Here is an 18,388-nt window from a genome sequence, read left to right as displayed (position 1 = left end):
TATAATAACAATGGTACCTCAAAGACAGAGGAGAAAAGGGATTTATTCCAAAATCTTCTTGATAGAAAAGGCATCAGGAGGATGCAGAGCAGTATTGGATCTAAGAACAGTAAATACCTATTTACAGGTAAGAAAATTCAAAATGATTTCATTAAACATCATCATTCAAGAAGTAAAACCAAAGGATTGGATGATATCAATTGATCCAAAAGATGCCTATTTACACATTCCTGTAGCAAAAAGCCATCAAAAAATTCTTAGATTTACAGTAAATCAACAACACTACAAATATACGGCTCTACCGTTTGGACAGGCAACGTCTCCCAGAACATTCACAAAGGTGTTAGCCCCATTGTGCGAGGGATCGCACCTTATCATGTCATAGCGGATGTTTTTTGCTGTTTAATGTGCCAATAAATTTATAGTTTGCTGATCCCGAGGAGTCCCGGTCTGTTTTACTGACGTAGGCAGCTGCACCGCCTTCTTCTCTCCATTTGTTCTTTGCCAGCACCTCGGTAGGAGCACACCGACAGGGCCAGGATCCCACACACCAACAGTGAGTCATGCATTGATTTGTTCCGGTTTCTTCTTGCAAAGTGTTCCTCAGTGAAAAGGTTATAGAGGGGCCGGATACCACTGTGTTATAGAGTGTGGCTACGTGGGATTTCACTTACATTGCGTTGTATATAAGGCTCAATATTGCATTTGTGCCTGATCTAGTCTGAGTAGCGTCGCTGAGGGAAGTGGTGTCCCCATTTTTCTTGATGTACATCCTTGAGGGATGCTGCATCTTCAACTGGTATAGTTTTTTCCTTGACACCCTGGAAATTGCTGCATCAATTTTAGGACTGACTTCCCAGTGCTTTACTTCTTCTTGTGAAATTGGATACATTCTATTAAACTTTTTGGGCATATTTAGTTTTCTATCCAGCTGTGACAATTTCATCTGTATCATCTCCTTGATCACTTGATGAATTGGAAAACATCTGGTTTTCTTCTGCCTTGTCCCGAACAATTTATCTGATTTTTGAACCATTTCTTCCTTATCCTCAAGCGCCAATGTTTCCCTCATTGCCTTTATAAAAGGGTCCAACATTTCTACATCAAAAGATTCTTCAGCTTGCATTTCTTGCTCTGATGAATCCCCCTCCCCATCTGACACATCAACTCTGACTCGTCTGAGGAATCTCTTACTTTATCCAGGCTGGTCTGAGACCTTGCTCTCTTTTGCGGTGGGTTCACTGCTTGCTGCACTTCAGAATCTACACTTTGTTTAACTGTATCTTTCATCCAAGCTAGAAAAGTACTCATCTGTTCATTTGACTCCCCTGCTGCAGCTTTAAGGCAGTCTGCACAAAGCTTCTTGCCCTGGCCAGCGCAAGCAGGAGCTTTTGCCTGGCCGGCGAGACAGTGAGCGCGTTTGCGAGGCGGGAGGCGGGGCATCAACCCCCCAGAGCATCAACTCACCCACCCCGCTGGCAGCCAGTCTCTCCCCCGTCCCCTTAGGACCCTCCTCCCCCCACGCAACTCACCCCGCGAGCAACAACTCACCCCGCTGCCAGGCAGTCCCTCCCCCATCCACATCTCTCCCCCTGCTCCACTCACCTCTTCCCCGTTGGTTGCTTTGGAGTCACATCAGCGGACTCAGCGCTCAAACTAAAATCCGACTGTCGGGTGAAAGTCACACGCTTCTGCACGCCTGCGGAAGCGTGCGCGAGCCCCTGCTAAAGCTGCTCTCATTGCGGCTGCAGGGGCTCACTGCCGAGCGTCAGCGCCTAAGCGCTGACCGTGTCCGCGGCCTTAGGCTGGCTTTTCACAAGCCGCACACCACTTTGTTTTTTTAGCAGCTTTTTTCTTCTGATGCAGGGACTCTACCGTTCCCTTAGAAGTTCCATCCTCTGGTTGTATAATCATAGAACTAAAGTTAAAAAAAATAAATCTATTCCTTTAGTTCTTGCAATCCACTCTCTTAAATCCTTTAGTAGAACTAATCCAAGGACTCGCCTAATTTTTGTCAACGACCATTTACTTCCAGCAGTGTCCATGCTGGCTGCCACACTGCTTTCAGCTTCTTGGAGCTGATTTCTTCTATCTGCCGAGCGTTCCATGTTGCGGCTGCTTCAGGGCTTCTCTCACACACTGTGTTCCGTCGCACAGTGACTTCAGCCCAATTGGAGCTCTCGGCCACCCGCAGGTGGGACGCAGCGTGCACACGCTAAAACGTGCACGCACTATGCTCTGCCCGCAGCTTGTCTCTCCCACACCGCTGCATTCTTAGACGCCTGTGCGGTATACACTAAGCCTCTGTTGCTCAAACAGCCCTGCTGTTCTGCCCCAGCGTTCCGAGACGTTTCCGTGGGACTGCCCTGTCGCGCAAGCCTCCGTCCCCACCAGGGCATGTCGATCGGAGCTTCAGGGACAAGAGAGGCTGAGATTCCCTGGCTTTACTGCACTAATTACAGACAGGTTAGTCCTAGTTAACAAAATAACAAAACCTGCTCCTTGCTGCAGGAAAAATACTAATCTGCCGGTAGTGGGAGGGGCCTTTATGGCCAACCTGCAAGAATTAAATTTCCTGTGCTACTAAGCTGAGGATGGAGTTGACCCTACCTTGCCCACTGCCAGGGTGAACAGGAAATTTAATTTTCCCCTTAGGCTGAGTCCCCAGTCAGCACTGTGGCACGCGCGCCCGGCGGGGGGGGCGGCGCGTGCACCGTTATCTGTGGTCTTGAGGGGAGAGGGAAGGTTTGCGACGGGAGGGGGCGTGGCTGTGGGTTTGCGGGGGCGTGGCCATGACGTCCCGCGGCTGGTTTGCCCTCATTGGCTGAACCGCCGGCAGGGGCGTGGCCACGCCTCCGTCGCGAATGGCAAACTCAAATTCCCCTGCCTGCCTGAAAACCTGTCTCACACCGCTGAGGAAAGGTGCGCGACATGGTAGGAACTGGGACCGGAGTAACTGGGGGGGCGGGGCTTGAACGTACAGCGCACGCCGAGGCGTGCACTGTAGTAGTTAGTGGGACCGCAGCCTTAGAGACAGCATTGGATGATTTTTGGGGGTTTTTTGTTTGCATTTCTCTGGATCAAAATACAGTAAATACAAATATACGATAAGTACCTGTTGTCTAAGTGTTAGCATAGGTTTAACTTGATGTACGTGTCTTTTTTCTCCCTCGTCTACTATGTAAGGCTGCGTCCATGAGTGCAGCCGTGCAGAGGCTGAGGGAAAGCAGGTGCTCTCCCTGGCCATAGTACTTGGGCCGTGGGGGACATTCCCCATGACGTCACGGAGCTGATTCACCCCCATTGGGCGAACCGCTCACGCGACCACCCTATCACGCCAGAAATCAGTTTGAACTGATTTCTCGCGCATCACGCACCCCCTCCTGCCTCCACACGGACGCGATCACTGCCTTGACGCCTCCGCGCGGTCGTCCATACCATGGACGCATCCTAACCCTTTATGGCTTTGAAAACCTAATAATCTTTGTTGGTCTTGTGGTATATAATAAATAGTACAATAAAACAGAGACGATTTGTAACAAGTCATTCCTCGGTGTCATGGAAACTGGAATATGATTAGGCCCATTTTATATGTACACAGACATCATTCTTTGTAAACTAAAGAAGGTAGAGCAGAAGGTTCCAATGTCACTATCTCTACTTTAACGAAAGAGTAAAAATGCAAACTCCACTTCTCAAAATTGAGATTTAGCAAATAAAAATATCACTTGTGAGCACATTAACATGTCTCAGAAAGGTCTGCTTTTCACCATTATCTCCTAGCACAGTGGTGCGCAAATTTGGGGGACTTTATTAGGGGGGCGAGGCGGTTACAGAGGCCACACGCTGAGAGCGCGAGGCCTCTGTAAATGTACTTACCGGCTTCAGTACACGCAGCGTCAAATGATGCCCGTTACCATAGAGACGTGACATCACATGAACCCGCAGCGTCATTTGACGCTTCAGTGAAGGGGGGGGAGCGCGATTGAGGAGAGCAGGCAGGGGCGCGCAGGAAGTTTGCGCACCCCTCTCCTAGCATACAATGTTTCCACTGCAGAAAGAGATTCTGGGAAATGACATGCAAATGAGCATAGTGTCACCCTTTGCTTCAGATCTATCTTGACATGAACCCCTATAAGCACATGCCGGCCGCATTATAGTATTTCAGCACAGCCTGGGTTAAAGAAGTGCATAGCCAGGAAACCAACTCACAGACAGCTATTTCGACCTTTTGGGTCTCATCAGTGTGAGGATGGTTATACTTGCTTTGCAATATGATGCTGGGATATGTTTCAACCAAAATATAGGAAACATGCTGCACACCAGAAAAATAGAAACATGATACTTTTACCGGTGCTCCTGAGACCAGGGAAAACCTGTGTGGAAAGCTATAGCACTCGAAATGTCGATTTACCTGTTGGCCCAATAAATTTATTTTGAAAAACGTGCAGTGCCCCGATTTGTCTTTCTTACCCTTGTAATACCTTTACCTCCTCCCACCCCCCCGGCTGCAGAAAATAGGGTATACATGTATTCAGTCTCTCCTTGCACTGCAGACAGGGTTTCTAACCTGCTTCAGCGTAGGGTAGCTCAGTCAGTTTTTACCTTTAGTCTCGGGGCTTCTCTGGTGGATCCAGGCCTAGGATTTAGTGGAGTAGAATAAGTGGAAAAAGGCACCAGGAACTTTTAACAGAATGCTTGGTTTATTGTCAGCAGGATCAGCATACCAAACAGCATAGACAGGAAAGGCTTTCAATATAGGGTGACCGGATGTCCCGGTTTAGCCGGGACAGTCCCGGCTTTTTAATGTCTGTCCCGGCTGCCCGACATTCTTTAAAATGTCCCGTTTTTTTGTGGCTGTCCCGGTTTTGAACATCAGAGCAGGGGGGGCAGCAGAGAGCAAGAGTGCAAGGAGAGCAGAGGCCGGGTCCGAGCAGCAGAGGGTGGGGGCGGGGCTAGTGTCAGCGGAGACCCAGCAGTGACACAGTGAGAGCTTCTGGTGCTCAAGATGGCTCCCCCCCAACAGTGACAGGTAGGGACACACACACACACACACACACACACACACAATCTAGGGAGACAGAGAGACACAGAGACTGGGCGAGACACACAGAGAACGGGGGGGGAGACACAGAATGGGGGAGAGAGACAGAATGGGGGAGAGACACAGAGAATGGGGGAGAGACACAGAGAATGGGGGAGAGACACAGAATGGGGGAGAGACACAGAGAATGGGGGAGAGACACAGAGAATGGGGGAGAGACAGAATTGGGAGAGAGACACAGAGAATGGGGGAGAGACAGAATTGGGAGAGAGACAGAATGGGAAGGGTGGAACGAGAATGAAGGGATGGGAGGGGGAACGGTGATGGGAGGGGAACGAGAATGGAGGGATGGGGGGGAAGAGAATAGGCTGTGTGTGTGAGAGGGGAGGAGACATAAAGCGCAGTTGATGTCATTTGTTTTATACATGTTTTTTAACGTGGCCCGGTTTTTACTTTTATATATCTGGTCACCCTATTTCAGTATCTCTCTCATGCAGCAGTTCCCCCTTTGCCTGCAATTTCTTCCAGGACCCAACCTAAGGCTTCGGCCAGGCTCTTCGCTTGCGCGCTGAGGCTCAGGGAAAGCGGGTGCTTTCCCTGGCCTTGCGGTTGCTTGCCCTGCGCGCCGTCAGGGGGCGGGCCAGTGACGTCACGGAGCTGGTTCGCCCTCTTTGGGCGAACCGCTCACGTGACCGGCCCTGCGCTCCAGCAAGCGCGTGAATTTAAAAATCTGGTAAGACCTACGCTTCCACGCGCTTGCGGAAGCGTAGGCGAGCCCCTACTAAAGCCACTCTAATTGCGGCTGTAGGGGCTCAGTGCCAAGCATGAGCAAGCGTCAGCACGCTTCAGCAAGCAAGCGCTTACCATGGACGAGGCCTAAGGCTGGGGCCATGGTGCCTTCTCCTGTGCAGAGGTGCACGGAGGCTGTGGAAAAGCGGGTGCTTTCCCTGGCCATGCTAGACGCGCTGTGGGGGGGCGTTCCTAGTGACGTCATTGGGCGAACCGCTCACGTGTCTGTCGTGCTGAGAAATCTGTTTAACTGATTTCTCACGCAACGCACGCCCCCTCCTGCTTCCGCGCGGACGCACACCACTTGGACGCAAACACTGCCTTTAAAACAGTCTGTTTGCTCAGCGTGCGGGTCTGCTTTACCCGGCTAGTGCTGACCGCACTCATGCTTGGAGAGTGGTGACGTCACCAGCTCTCCAAGCATGAACGCCGGGTGCCTGGCTATTTTGCAATCGCATACGGGGGGGGGGGGGGGGGAGGGCATTTGGGGCTTGTTGAGCGCGTGTCAAACTCACTTTTTTTGTCTCCCCAAGCGCGGGAGTGTGTGTGCAGGCACACGAGTGCGTGCGCATCGCGTGAGCAGGGACAGGACAATTTGAATTGACGAAACTAAACTCGGCAAGCGCCACACGCTCAGCGCTAGCGTGGCCGCAGCCTAACCCTGGATAGGAGTGGAGTAGGCTCAGCCCCAGGTCCCTACTTAAACTTGGGCAATAGCCCTGCTCTCTGCAGCATGGGAACCTCTGTGCCTCCCCTAGCACCTAGGTCTCTCTGCCCCAGCACACATACTCTGAATAGACCAGAACCCCCCCGCCCCCCCTAATCTACCCAGGGGGTGTCAACCTGTTTCTCTCCCAGTCTCTGGGCAAAACTGGATGTTGCCAACCAGTCACCCCACTGGTCACATGACCTACTAGCTCTTTCCAGACAGACCTGTGCCTGGAATTGCAACAATATAACTTGCCCCTGGGACAGTCCTCAGGCAGGACTGTGTGCAAAGGGTTTAACCCCTACACTGCCAGAGTGCTGCCATAGCCTACATGCTAAAAGGGGTCTGATTTTAGCAAAGGGGCTACACATGGATAGGTTTCAACCACACATTAAATAAGTTATAGCCCCTGGGACAGACCTCAGGCAGGACTGTGTGCAAAGGGTTTAACCCCTACACTGCCAGAGTGCTGCCATAGCCTACATGCTAAAAGGGGTCTGATTTTAGCAAAGGGGCTACACATGGATAGGTTTCAACCACACATTAAATAAGTTATAGTGGGTACAAACTGTGCACAGCTACACAAGCAATATGTTTAATAGAGCAAGAGTCATACACCTGCTTGACATCCAAGGCTGTCAAACAAGCTCTAAACTGGATTTCTCCTCCCACCTGTTTCTATTTGAGGACAAATCAAACACTAGCCCTCACTAGACAGCTAAAGGTGACTTGTTTTTTTTCCCTAAAGGTCTGTTTGTACATTCATGTGTTCATTTCTTACTTTTCTAATTCCCTGTCTGTAACAGGCAGCAAAGGATCAAGGTTCAAGCCTGGTGCTCAGACCTGAAAGGTTGGCAGGACGAAATAACATCTCTTCTCATGTTCAAGGTAAAGCATTTACCTGACAATCACCATTACTTGAGTACTTTGCAATACTGACAAACACCCAACCACCTTAAAAACCATCTGTAACCCGACTACCTGCTGGGGACAAAAGAGAAGAAAGTAGAGAAGGTGACAAGAAGTACCTTGGAGTATAAGCTATGAAGACAGAGGAAAGAAAACAGGACCACACTATATACGTGGCACTCTGCTTGTGAGTCTGTTAGCTGTGCATGTGTGGTTTAATGTGACAGGTGCCTGCATGTCTGACAGCTCCAGGAAGCTGTTCTTTGTTTACAACTCATGTGTGTCGGAGTGTCATTCGTTTCTATGTGTGAAAGTCCATTTGGACAGTTGTCAGTCTTTTCTATGTGGCTGTGATACGGTGTATCTGATGATAAGTGTACCAGTCCTGTTGGCTTGTGTTGGTGTGCCTGCATTTGAATAGTGTGATAGCCTGTGTATCACTGATCCCATCTGTTTGCAAACTTCCTGTGATTGTGCTTCAGTGTACAGTTTATAGCACTTTACCCCCACCTATTTGCCTAAACTTACTGCATGACAGTCCCGTCTGTGTGACAGCGCGCGTGTGTGTGTCCGTGTTCACAGATCTGTTGGAGTCAGTTGTGGTGTTGTGACATTCACACGTGTTTGTGCCACTGTCCTGTATGGGTGACAGTACTGTTTGTTACACATACACTGGACTCTCATACCAACAGTGCAGTTTGTGTGTCCTAGTGGTGTCAGTGCCGTTAGTGTGTGAGTGCCGTTGGTGTTTCCTAGTTGTGTCAGTGCCGTTGGTGTGTCCTAGTTGTGTCAGTGCCGTTGGTGTGTCCTAGTTGTGTCAGTGCCGTTGGTGTGTCCTAGTTGTGTCAGTGCCGTTGGTGTGTCCTAGTTGTGTCAGTGCCGTTGGTGTGTTCTAGTTGTGTCAGTGCCGTTGGTGTGTCCTAGTTGTGTCAGTGCCGTTGGTGTGTCCTAGTTGTGTCAGTGCCGTTGGTGTGTCCTAGTTGTGTCAGTGCCGTTGGTGTGTCCTAGTTGTGTCAGTGCCGCTGGTGTGTCCTTGGTGTCACACCCTACCCGTGTGCCCCCCCCCGCGCCGCCATGTCCCGGCGGGTGGATGATCTGCCCCCTGACAGCCCGGACTCCCTGAGCCGCATCAAGCTGCGAGGCAGCCGAGACCAGGAAGCGGAGTCCCCCCCCGCCTTCGCCTCCCGGGACCCCCCGGCACAGAATAAGCGGCGGGGAGGAGGCGGCGGACCCGAGGAAGAGCACCTTCTACTACTAGTCCAAGCCGAGGACCCCTCCTCCTTCTCCTCTGCAGACCCCCCGCCGCATCCCTCCTCCTCCTCCTCTCCTCCCCCGAAGCCGCAGTGCTGCCCCTCAGCGCCCGGCTGCTCCATCGCACGCTGCTGTCATGGAGCAGCCAAGATGGCGGCCCTGGCCTACAACCTGGGCAAGCGGGAGATCAACCAGCACTTCAGTGTGAGGAACGCCAAGGTGCTGGCCCTGGGAGCCGTGCTGCTGCTGTCCGCCTGCCATGCCGTGTCCTGGGGATACTCCCGAGGTGAGTCCGAGGCCGAGGCGCCGGCATCCCAGCGCGGGGCAATGTGATGGCATAGGGGGGAGGGGGGGTGTGTGTGTGTGTGATATAGTGCAGGAGGGGTAATTACACGGAGGAGTCTGGTGCGAGGAAGGTCAATATCATGACATGGAGTACATAATAACAAGATGGGGCAATATGATGCCGGGAGCGGTGCAGATGGGAAGATAGTAGAAGCAATGTTATAATATGGGGGCGATGCAATAATTAGAGGGACAATATGATGAGGTCAATATAATTACAGGAGGGGCGATACAATAACTAGAGGGGAAATATAATTGCAGGAGGGGTAATACAACAACTAGAAGGGCAGTATAATTACAGCCGGGGCGATATAATTACGAGAGGGACGATATGATGGCAGGAGGGGTAATACAATAACTAAAAGGACTATAATGACATAAGGGGCAATATGATGGCGGGATTTACACTATAACGACTGGAGGAGGAATATATAGACGATGATCAATTTGATGACAGGACAGCAATACAGTATCAATAAGGGTATTATAATTACATGGGAAACCATGTGACAACATGAGGGTAGTGAGCAATACAATAACAAGAAGGCCAATATGACAGGAGGGAACATTCAATAACAAGGGGTGTAAAATTATAATTTCAGGCAAAAAATAACACAAGAAAACAATATAGTGATATGGGGGTAAAGTCATAACCTGGAAAGGAAGAAATATAATAACACACAACACTCGGAGCACTTCAATTACACGCAATGCAGTCACAAGTCTAGCATGGCAATTTATTTCTTTATCACATGTTTTACCAGGAAGAGTTTTACATTGAGAGTTACCTCTCGTTTTCAATTATGTCCTGGGCACAGAGTTATGATGACAAATACATAATTACATTAAGTAAACAGGGTTATACATTATATACAAGACACCAAGACAATGCCTTCACCTACACGCAGTAGTGAACGGGTTAATAGACTATGTTGGTTAACCCCCTCCCCCTCAAAGGTTTGCAATGTTATCACTGTTGAGATTTTTCCACATGGTAGATCTGGGGTGGCCAACAGGTCAGGTTTTCAGGATATGCCTGCTCCAGCAGAGGTGGCTGTCTGTTTATGTCAGTCTTTGACTGACCCACTGATTGAGTCACCTGTGCTGAAGCAGGGATATCCTTTAACCTGACCTGTTGGTGGCACATGAGGACTGGAGCTGCCCACCCCCGGTGGTAGATCAAAACCTCTGGCCCATTAGCATGCCAGTATTTCCTATTGATACCACCTTATTGTACTTGATTTTCAGCTGCATTCCTCTTTCCTATTGCTGAAGCTCCATTGAGCTTGTTATTTCAATTGTTTCTCTCTGAACTTCTTTAACCCTCTAAAATATTGCTTGGGGGCTGTTCCAGGCATCAATGTAAACATTGACATAGCTTCTCCGAGTCAAACCTTCTTTAGCTTTATAGCATGGAATCTGATCCTTGAACAGAAGTTCAGTAATTGAAGAATGAAGGTGGTGCACCTTCTGTCCCTTTTTTTTATATTGTTAAAGCGCACGCAACAGTGCAATAACAATATGTTGCCGGCATGTCCCACAGTGAAGGGGTTATTTTATAAACCTGCAGATTTTGCATTATAATATGATCAATGTGAAGGTGACCGTCGCATCATCCACATGTTCTTACACAAACTCCTCAATGTGTTGAAAATTGGATTGGTTAAAAGGGTCTGTTATTCCTGGTATCACACGTCAGTAATATTAGTGCAAAACTAGCTAAAGTGTCATGCGCGTTATGGGATGTTACCTGGCTGTAATACATGGCAAAGCAGTGAAGGGCTTACATTGTCTCTCACCCCCATTGCCTCTCCTTTTGAACCAGAAACTGCAAATCCTTCATATGAGTCCTTGGAGATTTGTTGCCGTCTCATTTGGCAATGAAAGGAATAATAAGAATATAAAAAAATAGGCTGTTTCTGCAACATTGTTCTTTTCTGATTGAGAACACCCGTGATCATATTTTGAGCCATTTCAGACCACGGCTACTGTGATTTTCTTTTGCAGCGGTTATTACTAATAAAACTCAGTTTTAAGAAATAAAGTATGATTTATTTATTTATAAAAAAAATTACCAGGAAATAATACATTGAGTGTTACCTCGGTTTCAAGTATGTCCTGGGCACAGAGTTTTGCTGAGAATATAACCACGCTGTATCTCATTGCAAACTTTTAAGAGGGTAGTTACCATGGAGTGTTTTGGGTGAAAGTCAGATTGAAAATGGCTAAGGACATTTGTCATGCTATATTAATCACTTAATTGGGAGTGGACACATTTTTCCAAGACTGTATTGTATGTCTTTATTTATATAGCGCCATTAATGTACACAGCACTTTGGATAGTATTGGGAAAAGAGAGATTGGTCTGTAGTTGGAGACCATGTTTCTGTGGGTGCTAGCTTCGGAGGGAGGGCGTGCTTACGTGCGGGCGGCCGTCCGAAACAATGTATTTAACGTTAATTGTGGTTGTTAGGGTAGCAGCTGCCCTGTCTCCGAAGTACGGAGTTGACGCTGGCTACAGTTTCAATAAACAACCCAAGTTGTTTTTTGAAGCTGCAGCAGCGTGTCTGGTACCTCGGCAGCCAATGAAATCATTCTTGAGAATGATTTCAAGACAGCAATTTCGATCCCTAAGCTGCTGTCTGTATCCCCGCCTGCTCCCCCCTCCTCAACTCTTGAAAAAGTCTGCTGGGGAGGATGTGCACACATCGCCCAACAGGCTGCCACTCGCACACGCGAACGCCCGCCCTCCAACTCCTGCCTCTGGCACCCTGAACGAGGCCTTACAAACTTTGGTTTCACTAGGTCAGGTCCACACTGGCTGTTTAGTTTTAATGTTAGGAGTGGCTGTGTACTCTCCTCTTCAGGTTCTGGGAAAAATTTAAAATTGTAAGCACTGTTGGGAGAGGGTGGAGCTATAGGGGTTCTCACCGGTTGGGATTCACGAATGTGGTTAGAGTTGTGCTTTTATAGTAGGGAAGTAGCACACCCCAAAATATTAATTGAATGCATTTGCAATGTCAGTGGGATTTGTCAGAGTAGTATCGTCCTTTTTGATATTAAATGGTTGTTGACGACTAGAAGGCTGGAATATATTGTTGGTGACCTTACAGAAGTTTGCTGGATGTGCTAGATTTGAAGTATTTTGGTAAAAATTGTCAGATTACTATTGGGCTTTTGCTAGTCTTGTTTGCCTTTTGCATGTATTGCGCAGGCATCTGTAGTTACTAAGATCCTTGGTAGTTCCAGTTATTTTGTATCTTTTTCATATGGCATCCTTAAATTGGAAAAGTACAGTAAGGTCGGTTGTAACCCACAGAAGGTGGGCCCCCACCCCACATACTCTCTTTCTGCATAGTGGGGCACAGGTATCAGAGTTTTAAGAACCCGGTTTGGAAATATTCAAGCGCAGAATTGGGCTCAGGTATCAGGTTGATTCTGTACCATGGGCAGTTGGGAAGCATATGAGGGCCTGTTCAAACTTTAAGGCTGCGTCCCCGCTGGCGCTGAGCGTGCTGTGCGCTCGGCGCTTCCCGCTTTTACTTATTGCAGTCTTTATGTGGAAGTCCCCGCTCACGCGGTGCTTGGCGCTTGAGCCAAAAATTGACTTTGAAGCGCGCTCAATTTACCCGCAATGTCCCCACGCACGCACTTGCAAAATAGGCAGGACACCCGGCTCTCATGCTTAGAGAGTTGGTGAGTTGGTTCTCAAGCATGAGTGGGGTCAGCGCCAGCAGGGACACCGCCTAATGGTCTTAGATGTTTACACTGTTCAGCAGGAGTTTGGTGACCATGAAATACTTTCCTCTCTTAAAGGCCACTTGCAGTGCTCCCTTTAAATGACGCTGGTTACTAAAATATGATAGCAGCTCTGACTGGTAGCCCAACTTCATGGTAACTCATAAGCATATAATAATAATAATAATAATGATGATATTAATAATAATTGTTCTTGAATAGCGCTGCTAGTTTTAGGCCTTTATTATGTCGCACGCGCCTTAGATCTTCTTTATCCCTGCAATTTTGTCTTGCAAAAAGAGGTGACCATTAAATCGTTTTTTCCCCTTCCTTTACAAAGTGGCACAGGTATTTTGTCAGCTTGGATATGTCATTACTGAGTGTTACCTCTGATTTGTTGCAAATAGGAAAGCACAGTTATGGGTCATGATAACCGAACAGTCTTAAATCCACAAGAAATGACCTATAATGGTCTATGTGACCTAATCCTATTATTCACCAGCTTCGGTTAATGGTTCTCTGTGCAAATACATGCATGCACTTCGTTAAAAAGAAAGGTCGCTAAAAGACCACCCTTACCTCAGCGTCATGACGTCACGTTGTCAGACGCCGGCAACCCGTCTAAGAAGCCGCCGGAGCCAAGGTAAGTGAGGTTTACAGAGGCCTTCGCTGCTTCCCCGGCACTTCATTTAAGCGCCTTCGGGAAGCGTGCGGGGCCTCTGTAAACCCTGCGTCCCCCGCAGTCAGTCTGTGCACCGCTGCCATAACTAATACAATTAGGGAACTATTATAAAAGAGGTCAACATAACAATACCCTATTTCCTCGATTCTAATCCTTGATTTAATAAATTTTTGGGCGGGGTTACTATATTAAATGTGCAGAATTAGTTTTTTAACTAGCAGACAATAGCATATATTTATCTACACTAGAGAGAGGCAGACAGAATGGGGAGAGAGAGACAGACACAGAATGGGGTGAGAGAATGGATGGATGGAGGGGGAGGAGGAAGAGAATGGAGGTAAGCGGGAGGGAGAGAATGGAGGGACACAGACATACACAGCTCCCTCTGCACCTCCTGCAGTTTACAAGTTTAATCATATATATAATATATATACTGTATATTATTGTTATCTTGTTAAAAAAAAAAAAAACATTCCACAGCTCTCAAACCCTCTACATGGGCGATGCTATTATACAATGATAACACAACAATGCCAGCTAGATGGACGTTATCTTGTCAACAAAAAAACCTTACTAAAATTCCAGACACTTAATATTTCAGACGCTTATGTCTCCTGAATTGAATACTTTAAAAAATAAACACAGCGTTAGAAAGGTAGAAAGCGTAAGCAAACTACTTCAATTCAATCAAGTACAAGCGGTCAACTGTGTTATTGTAAAATATAGGGAATTTAATTAGTGATTTAAGTGGGTAGACTGTGTTTTTTGTTAAATTGTTGGGGTGGAAGGGACGGGACTTACCCATCATCTTTATTGGCTTAAGTATATTTTTTGCCACACTAGTATTATTTGACAGAGCATCTTTATGGCATTTGCTAGTAGAGGGAATTACAGTTTTAAAGCAGTTCGGCGAATCAGAATGGCTTGGGATAGACACAATTATATCCGAAGTAGGATATAAGGGGTGCGCAAACTGGGGGGAGGCACGGCTGTTACAGAGGCCCTGCGCTTACCCTGAAGGCATTTACATTTTACACCTTTACCTTGGCTTCCAGCGACGCGCTGCTATAGTAACCCGGCGACAACGGCCGCCGTGGGGTCACGTGATATCGCGTTGCCATGGCAACGTGAAGTCACATGACCCCACAGCGTCATTTGACGCCGGAGTCGAGCAGGGGGGAGAGCAGGCAGGGGGGCGCATGGAGAAAAGTTTGCGCACCCCTGAGCTAGGGCACAGTCACATTGTACATGTCTCGTGCTTGGTTTGCATCATAAAACTTATCAGGAATATTCTTATTTGTCTAAATAGATTGTTAGCTCTTCGGGGCAGGTTCTCACTATGCCGTATGTTGTCATTTACCTGTTGTGCTTATTCTCAATGTTTATGAAATGACAATACAGGGGAAATAAATGATAAAGCACTGAGTACACTGTTGCCGTTGTATAAATAAAAGTATACATACAAATACATTGTTTTGAATGGGCCTTCAGGTGCTGTATAGCGTTGCACTTCTCAGTAAATATTGTACATTATTTCTTATTTAAGCCCCACACCAGGGCTGCCAACATAAATCTTGGCGACCAGGACAAATAAAGGGAGCAGCAGGGTGTAAATACAAGGAGTTAGGGAGGAGTTACATGACACTATATTATTATAAAGGAAGGTATCAAAATATGTCTCGATTGGAACTGCCTAAAGATTTCCTTACATAGTGTGCTGCACATGAGTCAAATGTGGGGACTTAACATGAAGTAGCTATGACGACATGTTCTAGCCACTGCTCCCTTCATCTGTGACTTGAGTTACTCCCTGTGATCACCCACATATAAATCATTAATCCTAAAATTGCACAACCATAATGGGTATTTGCCTTGATAAGAAAATTTAAATGTAATCCTCAATAAACACACTTTATTTCTTCGTTCACAGCAGGAAAGGTACGTGCTTTTCCTATCGTACTTGTTAGTTCTACAGGTGTTATACATCTATTTTAAGAAGTGGAATTTGTTGCTTTTATGAACATTGTATATATATATATATTACAGACTTCCCCTTTGGATCTTTTTCTGCCCCCGTGAGACGTTTGATAGATGAGTCACTGTGGCTACTTTTCCATTTTGCGTTTTATGCAATACAACTTTAAAGATTTATAATAAAGATAAAAAGTACTATGGCAAAATAAATAAGATGTTGTACCTACAGTATCACATCAACACGTTCAATTATAGGACTATTTACATAAAGGTTGTTTTCACGGAATCATCACAGGGTTTCCTGGCGCAGAACCACACTATTTCTATTTCGGAGATATTTACTTTTTTTGTGCGCCGGTGAAATAGAGTAAGATCAAAGATGGCTGCTGGGGTCGTTCAATAGGAAGCCGCCATGTCATATTCTGATGACCTTGTGGCTAGCTATTGACCAGTGGGAGTGAGCAGCCATATTTATTTCCCAAAAAGGACCACAAACACTGGCACATAAACAGGTAACATGTCAGGAACCGTATTGTTCCCCCGCTTCCAATTCTGTAGGGGGGGGATTGCTGCTTTAAGATTGCCCTTATCAGTGGGGAACTGTAGTAGCGTAATTTAAACATTATTGTACTATGGGTAATTAAGGCTTTAACTCAACATTCCCGAACTCCATTTTTCTTTCTGCGTTTGCAGAGCTGAATTGCTCATTCTCGGCTCCAGGGGTTCCCTGAAAATGTATCGGGGCATCACATCACGGCCTCCCATTGCGTGCCCCCGCCATTTTTCAGTTCAGATGATTAGCAAATTTAACGGTATATTTCCCTGGAACCGGGGGATCCTACAGCGAATAGGGAAGTTTTCATGTTCTGGAATAATATATATATATATATACATGGACAATCTTTTGGAGTCAGATCTCAGATGATAAGTGCTGCATGCGGTAGGCGTGAGGGGCGTGCTCAGGTAGACGGGTAGCTTGCCCAGAATGTATTTGAAGGCAAGACAGGAGAGATGACCTTTGCGCTTAGACTTAAGTGATGACCGGTCTAGTTCTTTGAGCATTTTGCAGTGATGTGCATTGTAGTTAAAATGGCATATTGCATTGTAGAGGGTATCAAGTTTGCTAAGGTGGGTTTGGGGTGCCGAGCCGTAAAGTATGTCCCCATAGTCGATAATTGGCATTAGTATCTGCTGTGCGATACGCTTTCTGACCAGCAGACTTTGGCACGTATTATCGTGTGTGCGGCAGTGCGCATGCCTGTGCGAAAGCGCGTGCACGTGTCGCACACTTTTTGTGTATATGCTGTGAGCGACACAGTGAGGTACTCTGTGTGTTATAAATACGTTTATAATAAATAAATACGTTAGTAAGAATAAATTATTTATTAACGTATGTACATACATGGATACATATACATTGTAGCGGCACAAAATCTTTATTTTCCCTGTCTTCCCCCCTGTCGTGTCTTGTCAGGGTTTAAAAACAGTTTGTTTTGGGAATCCAATTTTTAAGTCTCAAAAAGTCAGATTGAAGTATGTGTACAAGGTCGGAGAGGCTAGGGCTGTGTGCATATAAGATTGTCATCTGCATATATGTGTATTTAAGCTCCCTTACAAGCTGTGGGAAGATCATTGATGAACACTGAGAAGATTAATGGCCTCAGAACAGAGCCTTGCGGGACACCACAGGTCATATCCAAGGGGTTGGAGTTAGAGCCTGAGATAGACACATGTTGGGATCTACCTGACAGGTAGGAATGAAACCTGTTTAAAGCATGCTTCCCTGTACCAGAGCACTGGAATCTTGTTAATCAAGATAACATGATCAACAGTATCAAAAGCCTTAGCAAAATCTAGGAATATTGCACCAGTGAGATGTCCCCGTTCCATTCCACACTGGATCTCATTGCAAACTTTTATCAGGGTAGTTACGGTGGAGTGTTTTGGACGAAAGCCAGATTGGAATTGGCTAGGGAAATTTGTCTGGGTATAGTAATCGCTTAATTGGGAGTGGACACATTTTTCCATGACTTTAGATAGTATTGGGAGAAGAGAGATTGGCCTGTAGCTTGAGACAGTGTTTTTGTCCCCACTTTTAAAGATTGGGACAACTCTGGCAGTTTTCCAGGTCTTAGTGATATGGCCTGCTGACAGGATAGAGTTGACTATGGAAGCAATTGGTTTGGCAATGGCTGGGGCACCAAGTCGTAGGAATTTAGATTGCAGTAAGTCAGGACCACATTGGCTGCTTAGTTTTAATTTTGAGGAGCACTTGTGTAATCTCCTCTTCGGATACTGGGACAAATTAAAAATTGTGATCAGTGTTGGGAGAGGGTGGGGCTATAGGGGTACTCAGAATGAGGTTCATGGTTGGGTTTCGCTAATAAGTTAGTAGCACACCCGACTAAGTAATCATTGAATGCATTTGCAATGTCTGGGATTTGTCAGAGTAATATCCTCCTTAGTGATATTACTTGGTTGTTTATGGCTTGAAGGCTGGAATATATTGTGGATAACCTTCCAGAAGTTAGCTGGGTTTGATGTATTCAGGAGAAGATTGTCAGAGTAATATTGTGCTTTTGCATGTCTTGTTTGCCTTGTGCACATATTACGCAGGCATCTGTAGTTATTAAGATCCTTGGTAGTGCCAGTTACTTTGTAGCTTTTCCACAAAGCATGAAAAAACAAAAGAAAATAGCGCACAACGCTCATGATATAGTATTTTTTGATGTACTACACGATGAGCGTTGTGCGCTGTTTTCTTTTGTTTTTTCTGTTCTAGCTCTTGGTGGTGTCGAGCCACCCTTATTTACAGCTGCAGACGCTCCTTTGTTCAATCAAGTTCACGTATATTTTTTATATATACTTCATATACATTTTCATTTGCACTCTATTATACGTACTTAGTGCACTGTCACGATTTATTACTATTTATGGTTGCGCACTT

The 18,388-nt window shown here is 46.6% G+C and overlaps 1 protein-coding gene across 4 annotated transcripts in view; it reads left to right on the top strand.

Moving 5' to 3' along the window:
- Positions 1 to 537: 537 nt before the first annotated feature.
- Positions 538 to 18,388, top strand: part of CASD1 (CAS1 domain sialic acid O acetyltransferase 1) — a 62,305-nt gene continuing 44,454 nt past the window's right edge. The window contains exon 1 of one of the 4 annotated variants that reach the window (XM_075587327.1): positions 538 to 556. Coding sequence is in view for 1 of the 4 variants with exons in the window: in XM_075587325.1 (XP_075443440.1) it covers positions 8,526 to 8,988 (463 nt within the window). In the remaining 3 variants the exon portion in view is untranslated. Of the gene's footprint in view, positions 557 to 7,261; positions 8,989 to 17,170; positions 17,193 to 18,388 lie in introns of those variants that run through there. The other 3 variants (XM_075587325.1, XM_075587326.1, XM_075587328.1) reach the window with 3 other exon arrangements.

This window comes from Ascaphus truei, chromosome 2, assembly GCF_040206685.1.
Source record: "Ascaphus truei isolate aAscTru1 chromosome 2, aAscTru1.hap1, whole genome shotgun sequence".
Taxonomy (NCBI): domain Eukaryota; kingdom Metazoa; phylum Chordata; class Amphibia; order Anura; family Ascaphidae; genus Ascaphus; species Ascaphus truei.
Note: the sequence above shows the minus strand (reverse complement) of the source record. Positions and strands in the feature narration are given on the sequence as shown.